This window comes from Andrena cerasifolii, chromosome 6 (assembly GCF_050908995.1).
Source record: "Andrena cerasifolii isolate SP2316 chromosome 6, iyAndCera1_principal, whole genome shotgun sequence".
Taxonomy (NCBI): domain Eukaryota; kingdom Metazoa; phylum Arthropoda; class Insecta; order Hymenoptera; family Andrenidae; genus Andrena; species Andrena cerasifolii.
Genome location: NC_135123.1, coordinates 2,494,115 through 2,514,019, shown reverse-complemented (window position 1 = coordinate 2,514,019; position 19,905 = coordinate 2,494,115). Strand labels below are relative to the sequence as shown.

Genomic DNA, 19,905 nt, shown 5'->3' with positions numbered 1-19,905 from the left:
ATGCATTTTCCTTATTAGTCTCCTAAAATCCATAAAACAGAGATCAACTTAGAAAGAGATATAAGCTTGATACTGATCGGTCGTTCAGGGGGATGTTTTATTATTTTTGGAGCCTTACGCACGAGGCAACGACATTAAATATGTATATACAGGAGAATAATAAAGAGAATGCATTGAATAACTGTTGTATCCGATTCTCCGTTCTGTCGGTAAGGTAGGGAACGACATTGAAATGATAAACAAAAATTTCGAGTCGCCAAAAATCCTTCTCGCAAACGTTATTTTTATGCAAAATGAAGCTATTTTCAAAATTTCAGCCCAATCGGGTTTGACCGGTTTTCGGAAGTCTCGCCATTTTGTGAATCACGTGAAATTATGGAAAGGTTTAAGTCATTGTTTAACAGGTTTTGAATTTGATTACAAAATATAGAGTTAATGAAATTCTTCATCGGTTAATAACAGCTCATGCTGACGTTAATTTTCAAAATTCCATTCTCGAAAGCAGAATATTTCGTACGTGAATTTTGCAAAATAAAACTTTGGTTAAAAATTTAAAAATTACAAAATTAATTTTTCAATATAAAAAGAGTATTAGAATAGCCCACACTTTCTAGATTAAAATAAAACAAGAATGAATTCAATACGATAAAGAGTTTCCGAGATAAAAATTCACAAGTACAGTTGGGTTTCATGAAAATAGGCAAAAATTGAACAAATTGAAAACCAGCAAAATGATGACTGAAATCCCTTCCTAGGGGAGCAGAGGGTAATGTCGTACACCTAACTTTGACCATTATTTTTTTAAATCTATTTAATACAAGACAAAGTATTATGTTCGTCTCATTTTGTACATAATTTTAAGGCTCCAAATAACGTGATTAAAGGTTTTTTTTACAAATAAAACAATAATTTTTAATTAATTATAGGTGTTGGTATATTTATTCACAAAATACACAGATAAATTTGCCCGCAGAATTCGCTCCACTATACAAAGCATGAGCCCACTTTCCGCATGACACACATCTGTACCATAATTCTTTATTTTTACCAAATTCACCACATATTACGCACAAGTCATTAACTCTTGACTGTTCTTCATCATAAAATTGCCCATCACAATCATCGTCATCGTCACATAAGTTTTCATCAACATCATCTTCAGAAGATGAAGTTGAATAATTCTTGGTCTCTTTTGTAATTCTCTTTTGAATTGTTTTTTTTTAGAGTTCATTTTATTTTTTTTGCATATATGGTATACCTTTTGTTTCTTTGCTCTGTCTTCTTTTTCTTTTTTTTATCGTTCGTTTCTTTTCCTTCTCTTCCAACAACGTCTTCATTGGACTGGAAGTAATTGAGTGCTGTTTACTTCTCTTTCTTTGTCCTTTTCTTTTTTCTTGCTTTTTCTTACTATCCGGCAATGGAGAAACAGTGCTGAAAGATACTTGGGCGGAGGACTCAGGAGATTTCAGGATCTGCCTCCTATCACACATAATCTCTTTTTCAGTGGGCTCAGAAGATATAATAATCTCTTGTTCGATATCTTCATCAAACTGAATTGGATTATCCGAGCCTGATGTACTAGGTTGTAACTTACCTGGATCATTCACTAATACACCTTGTGTCTCTGACTCTACATTTACTGCTTCTTCTGCAGAAATAAATTCATGTGACGACTCATCACTTTCTTCCTCAGTTAGTTATTCAAAAATATTTAAATCGGAAGGCTAGATACCTACAGTTTTAAAGCTATTGACAGCCTTTTCCGCATTGGCAATTTTGAGGTAAGCTTTTGTAAAAAGAGGAATGGGTTCCAGAGACGTCAACTTCTCGTAATTATTCATATTCATGTACGTCTGGCACTCTTTGTGCAACGCATTTTTTAGTGGTCCAAACACAGTTAAATCCAAGGGCTGTGTTCGATGAGAAGTATGTGGTGGCAAAGTTATCATATGGATGCCATACTCACGACAGTAGTTGTAGATGTTGAGGGAAATACGACTGCAGTGATTATCAAGGATCAATAACACCAGATTGTCAGGAGTTGACCCTGTGTGTTCCTTAAAATGTTTTATCCAATCGAGAAACAGCTCCTCATTCATCCACCCAGTCTTTGAGCATTTATAAATGCTTCCATTTGAACCTCTTCTTTCTAGACTGGCTTGCATACGCTGACGTGGGTATATTATCATGGGAGGAATGTATTGATCTGTAGCACTGACACAATAGCATATTGTTATATTTTTTCCTCTTTCCCAACTCGTCGCTGCTCCAACTTGTTTAAGTACTTTTTCAGCAAGAATCTTATCAGGCCTATGAACGCTGTTTATTCCCTTTTCATTCACATTGAAGATTCTATGTGCAAGAAACTTGTGTTTCGTCTATAGATGTTTTTTTACGTCGTTTGTCAGGAAACGGTACGTCTTTAAGACGTCTTTTGAAAGGCTTGTAGACGTCTATAAGACGTCTTCTAAAAGTCTGGGTTAGGTCAAATGAAGCTCTTTAAAAGACGTTATGAAGACATCTGTAAAATGGTGTTGAAGTGATTTTGAAAATAAAATGAAACTTGATAAACATTCATTTCATTTATTTAATTACAATTTGGTTTTTATTATTATTACGTCGTACGCGTTATAAACTATATTGTTCACTGCATTACTGTGACTGTTTGCTTACAATTATTGAAGAGTTATACTTATATACAATCTTAAATTATGTTAATGATATACAGACGCATTATACATTATTCATAATATATATTTTTATAATTGCAATACGGTTGTGTATGCACGAAATGTATAGTCGTAGTCTATTACACCGTGATGAAGAGTATGCAAAATCCGCAGAGTACGCAAAATACAGAGGGTATAGAGAATATATGTAGTATAAATAAGAAAGTTGTGATTTTGGATTAGTAGATGACACAACATACGTCGTTCGTATCGCCTTGAAGTGCCTGCGGTCTTCAATGGTTCTCTTGGTGAATCGATTTTTTTTTTTTATTCTTTTTACGTGGGGAAATCTTCAAAAGACACCCTGCCAGGCATCACTGCCGCCATGATAGTGTGGCATTTTTACCCACTAAAACCCCACGGCCACCATGGCGTGACACGTTTCGCCCGGGCCGGGCTATTGATGACCTTTTTGTTATATGAAATCAAAATAATATATACATACAAAGTATGTTCATGTGATTACGATGATCGCACAGGAGCAATCTCGATTGGTCGTACGAATGACGTATTACTGCCGTATTTCGGCTTCTACTTACAAGTAACGTCTGCCTCATCATCACTGCCATTAATTTTTTTTAGATGTTGCTAACTTCCTGTCGGTAGCTCTTCTTCGGCTTCTTTATTCGAATTGACAAATTTTGTCTTCTCTGCAGCACCCTAAATAACAAGAATTTCGATAAAACGTTATTACATTGAATTCTAGTGATCAATATTAGCAACAGTAAAATGATATTTGTAAATATTGTGCTTATATAATTTATTTTTTCATTCTACATTTAATAATTTTCTTTACAAGATTAAACTGTTAAATCCAGTGGGATTGTATTGGTCCCACCTTCTTCGCTTAGTACCATTGCTTCTTGCATTATTAATAATGGTTTACGAAATGTATTTACATTTTTCTTCATTCTTTTTGCCTTTTCTTCTTTCAGTTTCAGTTGTCTTTCCTCCTCTTTCATTTTCTTCTCAGCATTCTTTTTTTGTACTTTGGCCTTTTCCTCTCTCATCTTTACTTCTTCCTCTTGTTTCCGTTCTCTTTCTGTTTTTAATTGCTGTTTTCTTATCATATTCTCTTCCTGTTTAATTTTCCGATGTATTATTCTTTGTTTTATTTGCAATTCAGTAGTATTACAAGGGGGATTCTAATTCAAATTTGAGTTTCAAGGTCATGATAACCGACCTTGAAATCCAAAATTGAGTTTGAAAATTTGTTTTTTTTTTTTGCCGGCGGGCGGCGGCGGATGACGTAATAGAGATTGCGGAGTAGTGGGGGGTATATAGCGCGAGGAGCAGATATCGATACCGAACCGATCTCGAACCGATACACCGAAGTGCATCGAGGAGGAACCGCGGGTGAAGGTGCTACTCTGGAGCGTGGTACAGTCTATCGGTAAGGAAGGTGCTACTCTGGAGCGTGGTACAGACTGTCGGTAAGGAAGAAAATATTAATTTTATGATATTAATATAAATGAAAAAACTTCTCGGGGCTGTCACGTCCCGGGTGAGGTCTTTAGGAACGATGACTATGGGGAAGGAAAAAGACAGGCGCGAATCTAAAATCCAGCACACTGAGGGTTTGGAAGGAACTTATTTTGAAGGGGATCAGGCGCGAATATTAAATCCGTCACTCTAATCGACCAGGGAAGGTTTTAAAAGGCGAATACACACTGGAAACACCTGTTAGGTCTTATTTTAGTTTTGGCTCGGTAATTGGATTTACCGTCATATATATATATATATATATATATATATATATATTACCGTCATATATATATATATATATATATATATATATAAAAGAAACCACACGTAATATTTCTGGGTATTATTCGGCTCATGCAATAGTATGTTTGTAAACAGAGTAAGCGTCTCGCGTTCACTAACAGAAATCAGCTGTTGCGGCAGCTTGTTTGTTTGGCATCTTTGTAACCAAAGGGTGCACACAATAATTCAAAGCGTGATTTAAAACTAAGCGGTTTATTAATAATGCTTGGGATTTTGAGCATTGGCACATGACATTGATATAGATGGTAATTAATCACAATATGAAAATATGAATATGAAGTACATAGATATAAGCAAATGAGATTATTATAGAAGCAGTAAGCGTTGCTAATACGAAATATAAATGATCGCAATAAGCTTTAGAATGCAATATAACATGGAATACAATAAGAATAGTAATGCAAAAAATATATATACACAAAGAAAGCATTAATGAGAATATATATAAGTAGGTAATAAACGTTAGTAATACAAAATAATGAAAGTTCGCAATAAGCTTTGATAGACAAAATAATAATAGTCAAAGGTATGGAGATGAATAAGAATATTAATAATTATAATTGCTTACGGTAGTTGCCGTAGAGCACTGATTTTAACACGTTTGGAATCATCCAATTATAAACTTTTCGTAGTAAAATTTAATCGTTCACATACTTTCGTGACAGAAAAATGAATGCTCTGGCCTCTCAGGACCTCGTATTTATAAGATTTTACAGGAGTATCGCGGGGGGTACGCGCGGTAAAGACCTTGACACATTTAAGAAATAAGTCGTAGTAGGACTTCCGGGGTTTTTATAAACGGTACGTCTATTAATAGACGTATTTATGTCACGTACGCCAAATATACGTCGCAATTAGGTTTCTGGAGTTTTTATGACTGCGAAAAGAGATACTCAACTCGTCGTATGGATTTCGGGTGTTTTATAGGAAAGGGGTTAGATTGGCTTGGACTCTGCGAGTCGTAAAGAGGGGATTGAGACGTGGTCTCGATTTAAAGAAGTTTGCTTTTCGCTTTTACAATCTATTTGTATATAATCAGTTTGAGGAATACTACTAGCTTCCATTGTCTATGGTAAATCCGCACAAGGCCCATTTCGTCGAAATACACGTTAGGTAGATCGACCAACTCGGTTATGCTATACTTCGACTCCACCGTCATGGTCAGAGCCATGACAAACAGACTGCTGTAACGAATGATTACAATGATTAGCGTATTTACATAGATTTACATGGATAACTTCGTACTTCTTTTCGCGATTAATTTTTATATTCTGATCGCTTAGTATCTGTGTAACTTCGTACGGTCCCTCATAGGGTGATGCTAACCCTGCCTTTAATTTTCTGGATTCATTTGCTTTTAGCCATATATAATCCCCTACTTTACATTGTTTTTGATTAATTGTCTTATCATAACGTTCTTTAGTTTCGCTGGATTTCGCTGACTGTTGTACTTTATTTAAGTTAGTGGGACTGTTTTCCGATTCGGTTAGAGTATCTAAAGTATTAGCTTCTATTCCGAAAACCAATTGATGAGGAGATAACCTGTACTGGAGTGAATTGATTCATTATAAACTTTAACACAGAAAGGTAAAGATTTATCCCATTGTGTATCTTTGCAATTGAGTCTTAAAAATTCTTTGATTACGGCGTGTGATCTGTCTAGTGAATCATTACTTTCTGGGTGGAACGAAGTTGTAGTGACATGTTTTACATTAAATTGTTTTAACATTTCTTTGAATAATTCGCTTAGGAAATTGCTACCTCTATCTGTAAGGATCTCTTTAGGAATTCCAAAATTAAGAAAATAGTTTTCTATCAAGCAATATACTATGGTAGATGTTTCTTGATTTTTAATGGGGTATGCTTGTAAAAACTTTGTTAAGCAATCTTGCAATGTTAATATGTACCGATTATCTAGAATACTGTTAGGAAGTGGCCCAACTATGTCAAGAGCAATTTTTTCGTTAAAAGTGTCAGGGGTATCCGTTATTTTCATGGAGGCTTTTATAGGTTTACGATTAATTTTATGCTGTTGACAGGTTTCACATCTTCCAATGTAGATTTTGACATCTTCGTACAATGAAGGCCAATGGTAGCGCTTGATGATTTGTTGATACGTTTGCGTGACACCTCGATGTCTATATTCCAAAGTATCATGATATTTTTGTAAGACTTCTTCTTTTTCCTTCTCGGTTTCTGGCTGTAAAACTGGTTGTGTTCCTAACTCTACTGTAATTAAAGGATCGCTAAATATTTCAGTCAGCACTTGCTTCAATTCCTTTGCTGTACCTCGGTACAGTTGCCTCAACAACTCGAAGGGAATAAAGAGCTTTCTTCGTTCTTCTGTGATTAGTATAATAAGTAAGTCTTTTAGTTGTTTTACCAGAGGGCGATCCTCGAATCTTCTCAGGGTAATAGAGACAGCTAGAAGTGATCCATTATTGTCTTGCAGTGTATTTAATTTATCCATTGATCCGATGCTTAGATGTAAGGGTGTAGCGTCTTTGCTTGGTTGTTCTGTAAACTGAAAATGTTTCCTCCATCCTGGTCGTTGTGTTTCCACAAAAAGTACAGGATTGCGACTAAGTGCATCTGCATTTAGATGAGTAGATCCCTTTTTGTACAAAATCTCGTAATCGTATTCCTCAAGGACGATACGCCATCGCATTAATCTTGAATTTGGATCTTTTAGATTGAAAAGCCATTTCAGAGGTTGATGATCCGTTACGATTTTGAAACGATTGCCATAGAGATAGGGTCTAAAGTGTTTGACGCTGCAAACAATTGCTAGCAATTCCTTCTCCGTTGTTGAATAATGTTGTCCATTTGAATCTTCTTGTTCTAATACACTACCAATTGCAATATTCGAAGCATCCGTGGATAGGAAATACATTTTTGCTTGATCGGGGAATTGTAATACACAGTCGTTGCAAAGATTTTCTTTTAAAATTTGAAAACTGCGCTGTTGTTCTGCACCGAAAACAAATGGTGTTCCATTCTTGAATAGGTTATTCAATGGTTTTGCCTTTTTACTGAAATCTTTAATGAATTTGCGGTAGTAGCCTGCAAGACCTAAAAATTGTTTAATTTGTTTTGTATTCTGTGGCGTAGGGAATTCTCTTACTGCTTTTAATTTGTTCGGGTTAGGCCGGATTCCATCGGCTGTTATTAAATGACCAAGATAGCCGAGTTCCGGTTTCAACTACTCGCATTTATCTGGCTGGAGCTTTAGATTTTTATTGCGTAGTCGTTCGAATAATGTCTTTACATGTCGATTATGTTCTTCTAAGCTTTTCCCGAATACCACAATATCATCCAAATACACGAAGCATACTTTCCCAATAAGTCCTTGCAGTGCAGTATCCATCATCCTTTGGAATGTAACAGGGGCATTCCTCAAACCGAATGGCATACGGTTGTATTCAAAGTGACCCTGAGGTGTTGAAAAAGCTGTCTTCTCCTTGTGCTCTTCTTTCATCGGGATTTGATGAAATCCGCTTGCTAAATCGAATGCACTGAAATATCTTGACTGACCAAGTGAGTCTAAAATTTCGTCTATATTTGGAAGTGGGTAATTATCCTGTGGAGTTTTTTGATTCAGTGCCCTGAAATCAACTACTACGCGCCACTTTTTCTTTCCAGAGCCATCGGTGTTCTTAGGAACTACTAGTGATGGGCACCATCGAATAATTTAAAGTATCGACTACTTACTATTTAGTTGCGACATACTATCGACTATGTAGTCGATAGTTTTTAGTCGATTGAAATTTCAGTTTAGTGGTTAGCAGTGGTGTGGTTATGTTTAGATCATGGTGCGTTACGCCGCAACAATTTGTGTATTTCTTCCTTCACCTAGAATAAATATGGGTATATTATGGATTTAAGTATAAAAGAATTTCATCTAAAAAATTGTTTAAAGAAATATCTGATATTTTGACCTACGCCGTTATTCCATATTAAAATTTTAAAAAATTAATTGATTTAAATTTTTTGTGGACAATCTATTTCTCCTTTCGGACACAATCTGGCCAGCTTTCGAAAATATTCTTTCCGAGGGTACAGAAGTTGCAGGTGTACATAAATATTTTTCGCTTATTTTTTTTAATTCGGGCATTGTGTGTCTATGGGTCTTCCAAAATTCTATAGGGTTACTTTTAATGTTTTCATACGGCAGTTCTAAATATTGCTTTGTTATATTTTCTGCACTTTCTAAAGGCGTGGAGCATTGTCTGGTTAAGTGCGAAACTTTATTTAAATAAAAATTCCAGAATCCTGAATTTTGATCCGGTGACTCTTCGTCTTGTTGTCGATTTATAACCCTATTTTCATTATTCATAACATTTAATAAAGTTTTAATTTCTGAATGTATGGCTGTCTTTGCTGTTTGTGCGTTAATATTATTTTGAAAAACTGCTGTTTTGAATCGGGGGTCTAGTATAGTTGCTGCACGTGTAATTTTATTTGTCTCTATGTAATCAAATCTAATATCAATATTATTTAATAAATTAATTTTCAATAAATGTCCAGACCTTGTCGTGGGTGTAATATTTTCGATAGCATTTTGAATACCAGTTATTAATGGCACAATTTTGGAGGCTGTGGAATATTTTTCGGCACTAAGATCTGTGGTTATATATTCTATCGGTTTTAATAATGGTATCACGTCTTCTATCATTTTCCACTGTTCCTCATTTAATGTTTCAGAAGATCTGGGAAATTTTGGTAATGATACCACAGCGGCAGATAAAGGAACTCTCAACGCAAATAATCTCTCCAACATTATAAGAGAGGAGTTCCATCGAGTATGAATGTCCTGTTTTAATTTTAGGTGCTGTAATTCCATTTGGGCTTGTATCGCTCTTAATTTGTCTGCGGCAGTAACACTAGTTTTAAAATGGGTGACTATGGAACGGCAAGTTTTTAATGTGCTAACGATATCTGGAATAGCACTAATTGAGTCATTCACAACTAAGTTTAACGTGTGTGCTGCACATGGCAAATGTAAGTAACCCAGACTACGTACAGCACCTATCATATTTGCAGCATTATCAGTTACAACTGCAACAGTTTTATCTGCTATATTAAATTCTGTTAAAGTATCTTGTATTATACTTGTTATATATTCAATTGTATGTCTTTCATCTAAAACGCTAGTGGCTAATACGTTCGTATATAGTTTGTCTTGAAGAATGTAATGACTAGTAACCGTGAGAAAAGATTGTGTGTTTAAATTTGACCAGATATCTGTTGTAATGGAGACGTACGTTGTTTCTTGCAGGTTTTGCAAAATTTTATTTTTAGTGTCAGCATATACTTGCGGTAAAATGGAACGTCCCAAAGTTCGTCGAGTTGGCAATTGATAGCGAGGTTCCAGTTCTTTGACGAATTCAATAAATCCTTTATCCTCAACAATACTTAAAGTTTGTAAGTCTTTACATATCATGGCTACCACCAGATTATTTAATTTCATAATTTTTGTTTGAGACAGATCATTTGAAATTGTCCTTAAGGTCAATTGCCTTAAATGTACCTGCGGTCTTTGCGCTGTAGTTGGTAAGTCAGCATTTTGAGCTCTAAGATATGCATTCGAAGTGGATGCCACAGGTGTTATATCTTGTATTACTGTTCCAGGTATAACAGGTTCATCGATGTCTATCGACTCTGCTGCTTCTTGATCCCGCTCTCGATTCGCTTCAAGCACTGTAAAATGTTTGCGTTTCAAGTGTTCATGCAAATTGCTAGTGTTTCCTGCATTTTTATATTCTCTTTTACATAAGAGACACATCGCAGTAGTTGGTGTCTTTTTTTTCAAAATATTTCCATACTAGTGAGCGCTTTTGTCGATACATATTGTATTATATACACTAGCAACTATATACACACTACTAACTACACTATATATACACTATTAATGAAAATCACTATAGTTTATTAAATAGTTTATAATACTGTATAAGTAATAGTTTATTAAACACTTTATTACACTATTCAACCAATGGTTTATTGGAATTATTTAAATACTGAGTACTGAGAAAGACAGTGCTTTTAAAATTGGTTTAGAACTACTTAATTTTTTAGAAAATTAGAACTATATACGCTGATGCTGACACGTTCAAATCTACGCTCTAACTAAATCCCCGATCGTACTGAACTTGTATCGAGGCATTTGTTTATTTTACTTGTGACGTAGCGGACTGCGTTAATGGGATCCTTTGACTGGAAAGGATACTTTAGATACCTAGCTCTGTTCTCTGTTGCAAAGAAAGTCACATAGGAAAGTACGTTCCACAATCATAATTTCTCCCAGTTATATGTAACTTTCTTTACTTTCTTCAATTTTGATTGTTAAAACATAGTATTTCAAAATTTCTTATTTTTAATAATTTATAAGTATTTTAATGTTGTCGGCATTATACGGTATATAGGACAGGATAAATATAATTATAAAATATTGCTTTTTATAGGATGTAATTTATTAACATAAGCAACAATATAAATACAAAACGTTACTAAACTTCTGAAAGAAATAATATAATACGTATTAAAATATTATTAAAATGATATTACTAATATTAATATCAAATATTAATAGATATACAGGGTGTCCCACTAAGGAGTGGACAGCGCGATATCTCTTAAAGTATTGTCGATAAAAATATAAAAAAAATAGGGAATTGCATGGTTCGAGGGGGCCCATTTATTAGCGCGAACGAATTTTGTTTCCGATTATTATTTTAAAAGATACGATGGTCAAGTTCGGTTTTTCAAATGGAACTATTTTTTTTGAAGACCTGAGTTGATAGTGCGTTCCAAGACAAATTCAATAAGCTTTAATGTATACACTTTATTTCCACTGGTTTTTAAGATATTGCGCTTGCAAATTTACTGATTTTCACTGGAAGAAAACCCTCTGGAATGGCAAAAACCGGGGACGGTCTTACTGGCGCCACGGGTGGCACTGCCTGTTGAAATGGATACTTACCTGCCAAAGGTCTACGCCAGAAATGGCAGGCCCAAAGGCTGGACAATTCTTTTCCGTCAGAAATGCTACTTAGGTAGGTACATCGCGGTATCGAGAAGCGCATCGTTACTTTTATTATGATTAGTTCTGATACAATCTGCTCCCTATGGTTGAAATTTAGTCTAGCAACTTTCACTCCTCCTAACCTAACCAATCCAACTTGCATCCCTCCCAAAAGAACCGGCCATCCGAGCGTAGAAGCAAGTGCGAAATAAAAGTAACGATGCGCTTCTCGACACCGCAGATGTACCTACCTAAGTAGCATTTCTGACGGAAAAGAATTGTCCAGCCTTTGGGCCTGCCATTTCTGGCGTAGACCTTTGGCAGGTAAGTATCCATTTCAACAGGCAGTGCCACCCGTGGCGCTAGTAAGACCGCCCCCGGTTTTTGCCATTCCAGAGGGGTTTCTTGCAGTGAAAATCAGTAAATTTGCAAGCGCAATATCTTAAAAACCAGTGGAAATAAAGTGTATACATTAAAGCTTATTGAATTTGTCTTGGAACGCACTATCAACTCAGGTCTTCAAAAAAAATAGTTCCATTTGAAAAACCGAACTTGACCATCGTATCTTTTAAAATAATAATCGGAAACAAATTTCGTTCGCGCTAATAAATGGGCCCCCTCGAACCATGCAATTCCCTATTTTTTTATATTTTTATCGACAATACTTTAGGAGATATCGCGCTGTCCACTCCTTAGTGGGACACCCTGTATATATATATAATTATAGAATACTATTTTTCCTATAAATTATTATTTATGTTTTAATAGTAATATAATATTAATACAAGATATTAATGAACTCCTGAAAAATAATATAATCAATAAAATAATTCGAAAATTACAGCAAACACCAATGAGCGACTACATGTTCAGATTAGAAAGAATGGTATAGCGACAACGAGGCCTGACAGTGTTAAATACGCCACGAGTCATAAATTACTTCAAGCCCTTGAAAAGCGAACGTTGCGCGCTTACGAAAACAAAGGGGCTTATTCGGACGGAAAAATCATTCTTTTCAGCTGACGAGTATCGGCAGTATTTTTTGAAATTATTGATTCAACATTAAAAATATTTACGCCTTATTCATTTGCGTTTTTATCCTTTCTTCTTACAATACTATTACAATAATATTACTATACAATAATAAAAACATTGTAAAACAATTAAAGAATTATTCTTTTATTTTCGTTAGAAATAATACTAGTCCACCCTTGCTTCCCGTAATATTTAGATTTTTAGATGCTTTCATCATCAAGTGACAGTGCCAAATTCTGAGATAATACGTTATAAAGTAGTTGTGGTTTGTCTTCTTCACTTTTAATACGTACAATTTCTTATTAATGTAAAAGAGAAATGAAAGTATTCGTGCACTCTAGAAAAGTAAATGACATTTTTAAAATGCAACTTTTAGAATTACTGGAGAAGATAATGCATAAAAAGCTATTTGAGAAAATTACAATTATTTGTATCGCGAAATAAATAATAAAAAACACTTCTCCACTTTTTCATCTAATCCTTTAATGAAAATCAAAATACTGTCTTTCGTTAATATCAGTAAGTTGTATGCATGTTGACAATCTCATTAAAATTGGTTAACGTTACTATGAAAATACAAACTATTAAAAGTGGTGAAAATCACAATTTCTTACAACATTCGCCCAATAACTGTGTAAATCTAGTAGGGTTGCACTAGTTTCCATTATACATAATCGAATATACACATGTTTAACGAATGAATTATTCGATACCGCTAACGAATGAATCTATTATGTATTTGATATAGTAAATCTCGTGATAAAATCTATTCAAAATTCCCGCCGTTTAAATTCAATTGATCCGTAGCTCCACCATACGACCGATAGCATAGTTCCAGCGACTTCATTTTATTAGTCAACTGATTCAGTCGATAGTTCTGAAAATCAGTCGACTAAAAATAGTAGTTGGCTACTACCCCCACAGCACAAAAACGTATCTTGTACGTAACTGCTACGTAACCATCATTTTTTGGTTACGTCACGTGGGGGTCACATGAAAGTAGCATCAGGGTGGAAATGTCCGCCTCATTTACATAACAGTTCGCGTCACATTAAGGTCATACTTTTACATAAATTTTACCTTTCTCTGTTATCTCTCTGTTCCGTAGCAATAGGATAACAGCAATAACGTTATTGTTACGTTATGGATAATTACACTATTGGTATTTGGAAGGATTATTGTAGTTCAAAACAAGTTAAATATCTGTTAGAATTTGCTTTATAAAATTTATATTATATATAACATGAAAAAAATGTGAAAAACTATACATATATATAAAATATTATATATACATATATGTTTCTTATTTTTTTTTCTCCTCTCTACATTTCCTTTGTAATCCTAAACGGAACCATTCCGCTGCTTCTGTATTAAAATCCACCTCGCGGAAGTTAGAAGTGCTATCTATTATTTTATCTGAATAAAAAAATAATGTATATATTAGCTCGCAGTTTTAGTATAAAGGGTTCATAAAATAAGTGTGTAAATACCTTTTATTATTTGCACCATTTGTAATTGAGAAATGTTAATTTTATTTTTTCTCCCTTTCCACGTGTATAATGCAGCAAATTCTTTACTAAATAGATTGCTCAATATTTGCCGAACATTGTCTGCCGGCGATTTCCCACCGAATCTATCTATGTAACTAAACTGCAAAAGTAAACACGAAATAAGACATCTGAATCAATCATTTCATGTAACTGAATGTTAACACATGCTTTTTGTATTGAATGTATAACATTTCTCTTTTACTTACAAATTCCTTAGCAAATGTTGCATTTTTTAATTGTTCTTCAAAAATTATAACGTTTTCAATTGTTTGGAGAGGGAAGTATTTTTTTACGTTCTCCGTAGAACCCACTAATCTATTATTAGTAATTGTTAATTTGTCCAAACGTTGATTTAAATTTTTTATTTTAATCTCTATTTTGGTTAATATTCTAATTATTATCGAAAATTGATCTACAAAGAATAAAATAATAATTTATATACACTCAAAGACAATAATTAATTACGTGAAGACATAACTGGACAAAGATTCAATAAATTTATTTCAAGTATTTACCTGCTGTAACTAATAAATTGTTATTATTGGTAGTATTGTCGCTTATCGCTACATTTTCCTCCTCGATACCCTATAACAAATTTAATGTGTGAATTTTTCAATTGCTATTAGATTAATATAACACATGTTTGTAAACTGCAGTGTAAATCACCTCTTCAACAAGTGGAGAATATTGAATTGGAGAAAGATGTTCATCTATACCTTTCAACGAAGCCTGAGATTCTGTAAAACATATGATTTTGTAATACGTTATTAATATTATTATTCTAAGGTAATATAATACACAGGTCGGCTGTTCTGCCTGTCGCCTCCAACATCAACAGGCCGAGAGAACGAGCAAATTATTATTACTATAGTCATTATTATTATCATTATTATGCACATTTACCTGATTCAGACATTATTTTAGCTTGTGGATATGCAGGTAAAGGCACTGCAAAATATATGCAATCAATTAATAAATAATGTATTATACATATTTAAAAGCATACAACTTACAATCATTTTCTTCTATTGGATCATCTACACCCTCCATGCTACTTATATTGGAACACTCATCCTCATCTATATATTTGCTGTTTAGAAATTTTGTTCTTCGACCTTTGCCTTTATTATCATCGGTTGTACAATAATCCGAATTTTCTGCAATTTGTCTTGCTTTTGCAAGCGTGGCTACAGAGATTATGAAAAATGTTTATTCATGTGAATTTCTTTGGTGGAATAAAATAGATAATATTTTAATAATACTTACAGCAGACGTTTATTATGGAGACACAATGTTTTTGCCATGTCTTCGGATTTACAGTTGCTTTCCTTGTCATTAAGGATGATAAGTTTTTAATATTACTTGGTGGCCACCAGCAATAAGTCAAAGCAGAATCACAATCATCTATGATCCAATTTATTGGTAGTTCAGAATAGGAACCATCCTCAAATTGCACCACTGCATACATGGAGTACATGTTAATTAATGTCTATATATGTTTATACACGAATTTTGTTTTCTCTAATTACGTAGTTTTTGCCTGTAACCTTGAAAAAATCGCATACATTTACTGCCAGTAGTTCTAATGTCAAAGGACATAATATCTATTATAATTAGAGCTAACCATGCTGAGGGTAAAATGGTAACAACAGATTAATAATTACGATTTATAATTAAAATATATACCTTCCTTTATTCTCATTTAAACAACGACGTCAAGCCAAAACAAAGATAAAGACGAATACAATCCAGACTGATCTAGAACGCAATTTGCAACGTACGATGCGCAACTGTTCGCAACATCTACGAACTTCCGAGCGTTCACAACTTGTCGTCTGCTTTGTTACTACGAGATTTAACGACTTAAAGAAAAATTGTCTTTAATTTACTTTATGTCGCAGTGGCATTGCATAATACGCATTTTCCCTTTTTTTTATAACCCATAATTTATGCGTTATATGCGACATAGGCCAATATTGTAACTGTTTATCTTTAGTAACAATAAAAATTTGTAAAAATGAAGAAGGGCATGGTTTCTTATATAAATTCTTCATTATATTAAATTTGTGTCCTACGATGTAAATATCTTTCCCGGTTTTTATTATATTTAAAATAGAAACAGCTATTTCGTTTTTTAACATGACACAATTATTTCCATCATTGTTGCAGTTTAAATAAAGCGTGTCATTCTGCATTTTTTTATATTGTGTAATATTTTTGTTGTGAAAAAAAGATACTATAGGGCCATTTTCGTGATTCTCTTTCATAATAATTTCTCCCGATTTTGTCAATGATCTTGACACACCTGCATATTGCATTTCTCCATATCTCTTTGCTAATTGCTGCAGAGGTTTTTCTGCTTTCCTTAGTACTTTTTTTAATTTGCCTAAGAAGTTTTCGAAATGAAAAGCACTATAATTATCTAGAGCACCAAAATTTTTGATGTCATCACATATATGAAGTAAATTATGAATATTATGTGATGCAAATTGTTTCCCATATAATATGTCAAACTTTTTTACAAAGTATTGCAACAGATTTTGAGCATATTGTATATTTTCTTCAGTGCTGATTAGGGTTGGTGTAATTAATATTGAAATGGCCACATGTAAACATAAAAAATGTTCATATATGTTTCTTTGTAAAACAGGTTGTAATACAATTGGACCTGTATACAACAAGAAAGACCTAAATTCTGAGGCCTTCCAGTATTTTAGTTCTTTGAGACTTCTTGGTTTTCTTGAAAATTCAATAGGCGTAGAGGTTCCTATAGATGTCAGTTTTTCTGAAATACGTTCTCTTAGACTTGCGCTTATTCTCACTGATAGTGGACCTTGTGTCCATAGTAATAACAATTTTTTCATTACCCCTAGGCAAATTAAATGCATGTAATCTAAGGGTACATTTGACACTAAACCAATATTTTCTATCTCTAATAAACAGCTTTTTCCAGTATGGTAATTCTTATCTTTCTGTTGGCGAAAATCTTCATCAGTCCTTAAAGGAGCTGGATTTTCCATAAAGGGAAAACAAAGATGCTTATTAATTGTTTGACCAACAATCATGCACTTCGAACAACTGGAATATCCTGCATGGCCTTTCGTATGTAATAAAAATGCCTTTGCAGGTGCATCACAAATTATTTTTGTCATGTTGACAGATATATTTTGTCCTTTATATATAAAAGTATTCTTCATATTTTTCCATTCATCCACAAATTTTTGCATCAATTCATTTGCTGACTTTGGTTTACCTCGACCATAAAATATTCCTACTATATAAACCGATTTGAAAATTTCTTCGGACATCAAAATTGGCCAGAACACATTCGAAGAAGATCTAGAAAGTGGTAAACCATCAATATTTAATGATACCTCTATATTGTTAATTCTCATATTTTCTCTTTCATACATTGCAACGATGGAAATAAGAGTATTTTTTAAGCCAAAGTGCAAATATTCCCCTCCCTGAATGTTTTCATAATTGATGGAACGAGGAGTTCCCACTAGTGTGCGTGCATCTTTCGGTAAATGAAAAGTTGGTGCATATAAAGATAACACTTGAAATAATTCATTCATTGCTTTATGTGTAATGTTATTATTTACTGCCCAACTAGCCAAATCCATTCTTAAATTTTCCCATTTTGGTTTGTCTGTCTTATTAGAGCCAGTATTCAATGATTCTTCACTGCTCATATTGGCATTATATTCGCACTGATATTCTTCGTTTCCTGGTAAATCCTTATGAAAATGTGCAATATTTTGAATGGAGAGTGATTGTGCAATATCTTGAACAGAGTGTGATTGTGAAGTATCTTGAAAGTATCCATTATCTGATACTGGATCACTAAGTTCTGTAAAATCTTGGATATTATTCCTTTTTTCTTTATCCTTGTCTTCAATTTCATTTATTTGGTACTTCATATATTGGTCGACTATCCTCCTTTGATGTCGAGAAGAGTATGTTGTAAAATCTCTTTTGAAACGTTTTCTGTCTGACATACCTATTAATTAAAATATCTCTCCAACTTAACCTAAAACCAATGTAATAATTATTTATTGCAACATGCCACGTTTAATCCTCGCGTAAACGTTAGATTTTGCACTCTAAACACTTACCGATGCTAAACGCAGTCCTTATCTTAACACGTTCCGTGCAGGAGTTTTACAGTATATTACCACGTTTTACAGCGTATTACCACGTTTCGAATGTCACGATTAGTCACAAGCAACCGGTAAATATTGTATTTATCGTTTATGTCGCTGTTATGTTCTATTTATGAAACAAAAATTACGGAATACTTGTGACACCTACGTTCCATAACATTTATATCTAGATTAATATGTTGCCTACACGTAAGAAGAGTTCCGTAAAAATTATATGTTTTGTGTGAGTTTTCAGTTATGTTCATAGGTTATGTTGCTGCTATGTTCTATCTATGTAACAAAAGTTACAGAACATTGTACCACCTGTATTACGTAGCGGTTATATTTTGTACATGTAACAAAAGTTACAGAATTTGTGACTTCCATGTTACGTAGCATTTCTAAGTTGTGCTGTGGGGGTATCGACTAATCGATAGTTTTTATTCGATGGTGCCCATCACTAGTTGAGACTAATACAAGAACTGCGCCTAGGTCAAGGGAGACAAGCTTATATACTGTCGAGATAGGTAGGTACGTAAGGGTGAGCCTGCCCTTTGGACATGACTCGAAGTGACGAATCCTGCGTGGTGATGCGGCAGCTTGGGATGACGCGTTGTTGTCGAGAATACACTCATTGTGTATTCTTACTCATTACAACGTTAGATTTTGCATTCTAAACATACCGATGCTAAACGCAGTCCTTATTGTAACACGTTCCGTGCAGGAGTTTAGCAGCAGGAAACGTTACCACCGTTACCATGTTTCGAAGATCACGACACAGTCACGTCGAGCAACCGATAAATTATATTTATCGTTTATGTCGCTGTTATGTTCTATTTATGAAACAAAAATTACAGAATACTTGTGACACCTACGTTCCATGACTTTTACATCTGGATTAATATGTAGCCTATACGTAAGAAGAGTTACATAAAAATTATATGTTTTATATGACTTTTCAGTTATGTTCATAGGTTATGTTGCTGCTATGTTCTATCTATGTAACAAAAGTTACAGAACATTGTAACACCCGTAATACGTAGCGGTTATATTTTGTACATGTAACAAAAGTTACAGAATTTGTGACTTCCATGTTACGTAGTATTTACAAGTTGTGCTGTGGGGGTTTGTATCATGCTTCTCTGAAAGCATTTGAAATACTGGTTGTATACCATTTGCACCTTTTATAATGATTTGATATAAGAATATATGTTTCTTATCGCCATTTGGTTTTTCTATTGTTTTCACTAAATTTTCAGTCGCATCTATTTCTATTTTTCTGCACGTTTTAATTAACGTTTTATACAATTCCATCTGCATAAGAGACCAGTAAAAACAATAGAAATGATCCTTTGAAATCGGATTAACGTACCCTCAGTATTGCCCCTTATACTTCAATTCACTTAACGAATTGATAAGATTAAGATTTTTATTGATTCCTAATTCTCGCACAATAGCTTAATCATTTATTTTTCTCAAAGTACACTGTCGTAGAACGTAGTATAATTCACGTTTAAAGCCGTGTATTCACCTGAGCATGCGCCCCGAATGAGCATTGCACGAGCACCGTTCAATTCAAAAACTGCACGAGAATGTAGTAAGAAGATTTTTTGTTATATCAACAGACGCGGTCG

The 19,905-nt window shown here is 34.0% G+C and overlaps 4 protein-coding genes and 1 long non-coding RNA gene across 10 annotated transcripts in view; 1 reads left to right on the top strand and 4 right to left on the bottom strand.

Moving 5' to 3' along the window:
• LOC143369737 (eEF1A lysine and N-terminal methyltransferase homolog) overlaps window positions 1–778 on the top strand; it is a 125,710-nt gene extending 124,932 nt beyond the window's left edge. The window contains exon 9 of the mRNA XM_076814066.1: window positions 764–778. The gene's annotated coding sequence lies outside the window, so the exon portion shown is untranslated. The remainder of the gene's footprint in view (window positions 1–763) is intronic.
• Window positions 779–2,661: 1,883 nt separating this feature from the next.
• LOC143370084 (uncharacterized) lies at window positions 2,662–5,490 on the bottom strand. 2 transcript variants are annotated; one of them, XR_013085557.1, is made up of 4 exons: window positions 5,086–5,490; window positions 3,629–3,808; window positions 3,269–3,389; window positions 2,662–3,137 (listed from the first exon to the last, which is right to left on the bottom strand). It is a non-coding gene; the product is annotated as an uncharacterized LOC143370084 (long non-coding RNA). The 2 variants fall into 2 exon arrangements; XR_013085556.1 differs by having other exon boundaries at window positions 2,662–3,389.
• Window positions 5,491–8,324: 2,834 nt separating this feature from the next.
• Window positions 8,325–10,366, bottom strand: LOC143370055 (E3 SUMO-protein ligase ZBED1). The gene is given in 3 exon segments (XM_076814672.1): window positions 8,325–8,369; window positions 8,539–10,308; window positions 10,310–10,366. Coding segments are annotated over 3 exon segments (1,872 nt in total).
• A 3,146-nt stretch (window positions 10,367–13,512) lies between these two features.
• LOC143369666 (uncharacterized) lies at window positions 13,513–15,946 on the bottom strand. Of its 3 annotated transcripts, none has more exons than XM_076813891.1 (9): window positions 15,813–15,946; window positions 15,393–15,673; window positions 15,140–15,313; window positions 15,030–15,074; window positions 14,793–14,863; window positions 14,642–14,711; window positions 14,333–14,538; window positions 14,067–14,226; window positions 13,513–13,992 (listed from the first exon to the last, which is right to left on the bottom strand). In XM_076813891.1, exons 2-9 carry the CDS (start codon window positions 15,601–15,603, stop codon window positions 13,880–13,882), a joined length of 1,050 nt encoding a protein of 349 aa, XP_076670006.1. In that variant the 5' UTR covers window positions 15,604–15,673; window positions 15,813–15,946; the 3' UTR covers window positions 13,513–13,879. The 3 variants fall into 3 exon arrangements, with proteins under 3 accessions (XP_076670006.1, XP_076670009.1, XP_076670008.1); XM_076813894.1 differs by having other exon boundaries at window positions 15,393–15,584; window positions 15,813–15,942; XM_076813893.1 differs by lacking the exon at window positions 15,813–15,946 and having other exon boundaries at window positions 15,393–15,791.
• Window positions 15,947–16,006: 60 nt separating this feature from the next.
• LOC143369665 (uncharacterized) lies at window positions 16,007–19,436 on the bottom strand. 3 transcript variants are annotated; one of them, XM_076813888.1, is made up of 2 exons: window positions 18,953–19,436; window positions 16,007–18,240 (listed from the first exon to the last, which is right to left on the bottom strand). In XM_076813888.1, exon 2 carries the CDS (start codon window positions 18,125–18,127, stop codon window positions 16,007–16,009), a length of 2,121 nt encoding a protein of 706 aa, XP_076670003.1. In that variant the 5' UTR covers window positions 18,128–18,240; window positions 18,953–19,436. The 3 variants fall into 3 exon arrangements, with proteins under 3 accessions (XP_076670003.1, XP_076670004.1, XP_076670005.1); XM_076813889.1 differs by having other exon boundaries at window positions 16,007–18,159; window positions 18,955–19,436; XM_076813890.1 differs by lacking the exon at window positions 18,953–19,436 and having other exon boundaries at window positions 16,007–17,465; window positions 17,538–18,308.
• Between the last annotated feature and the right edge of the window lie 469 nt (window positions 19,437–19,905).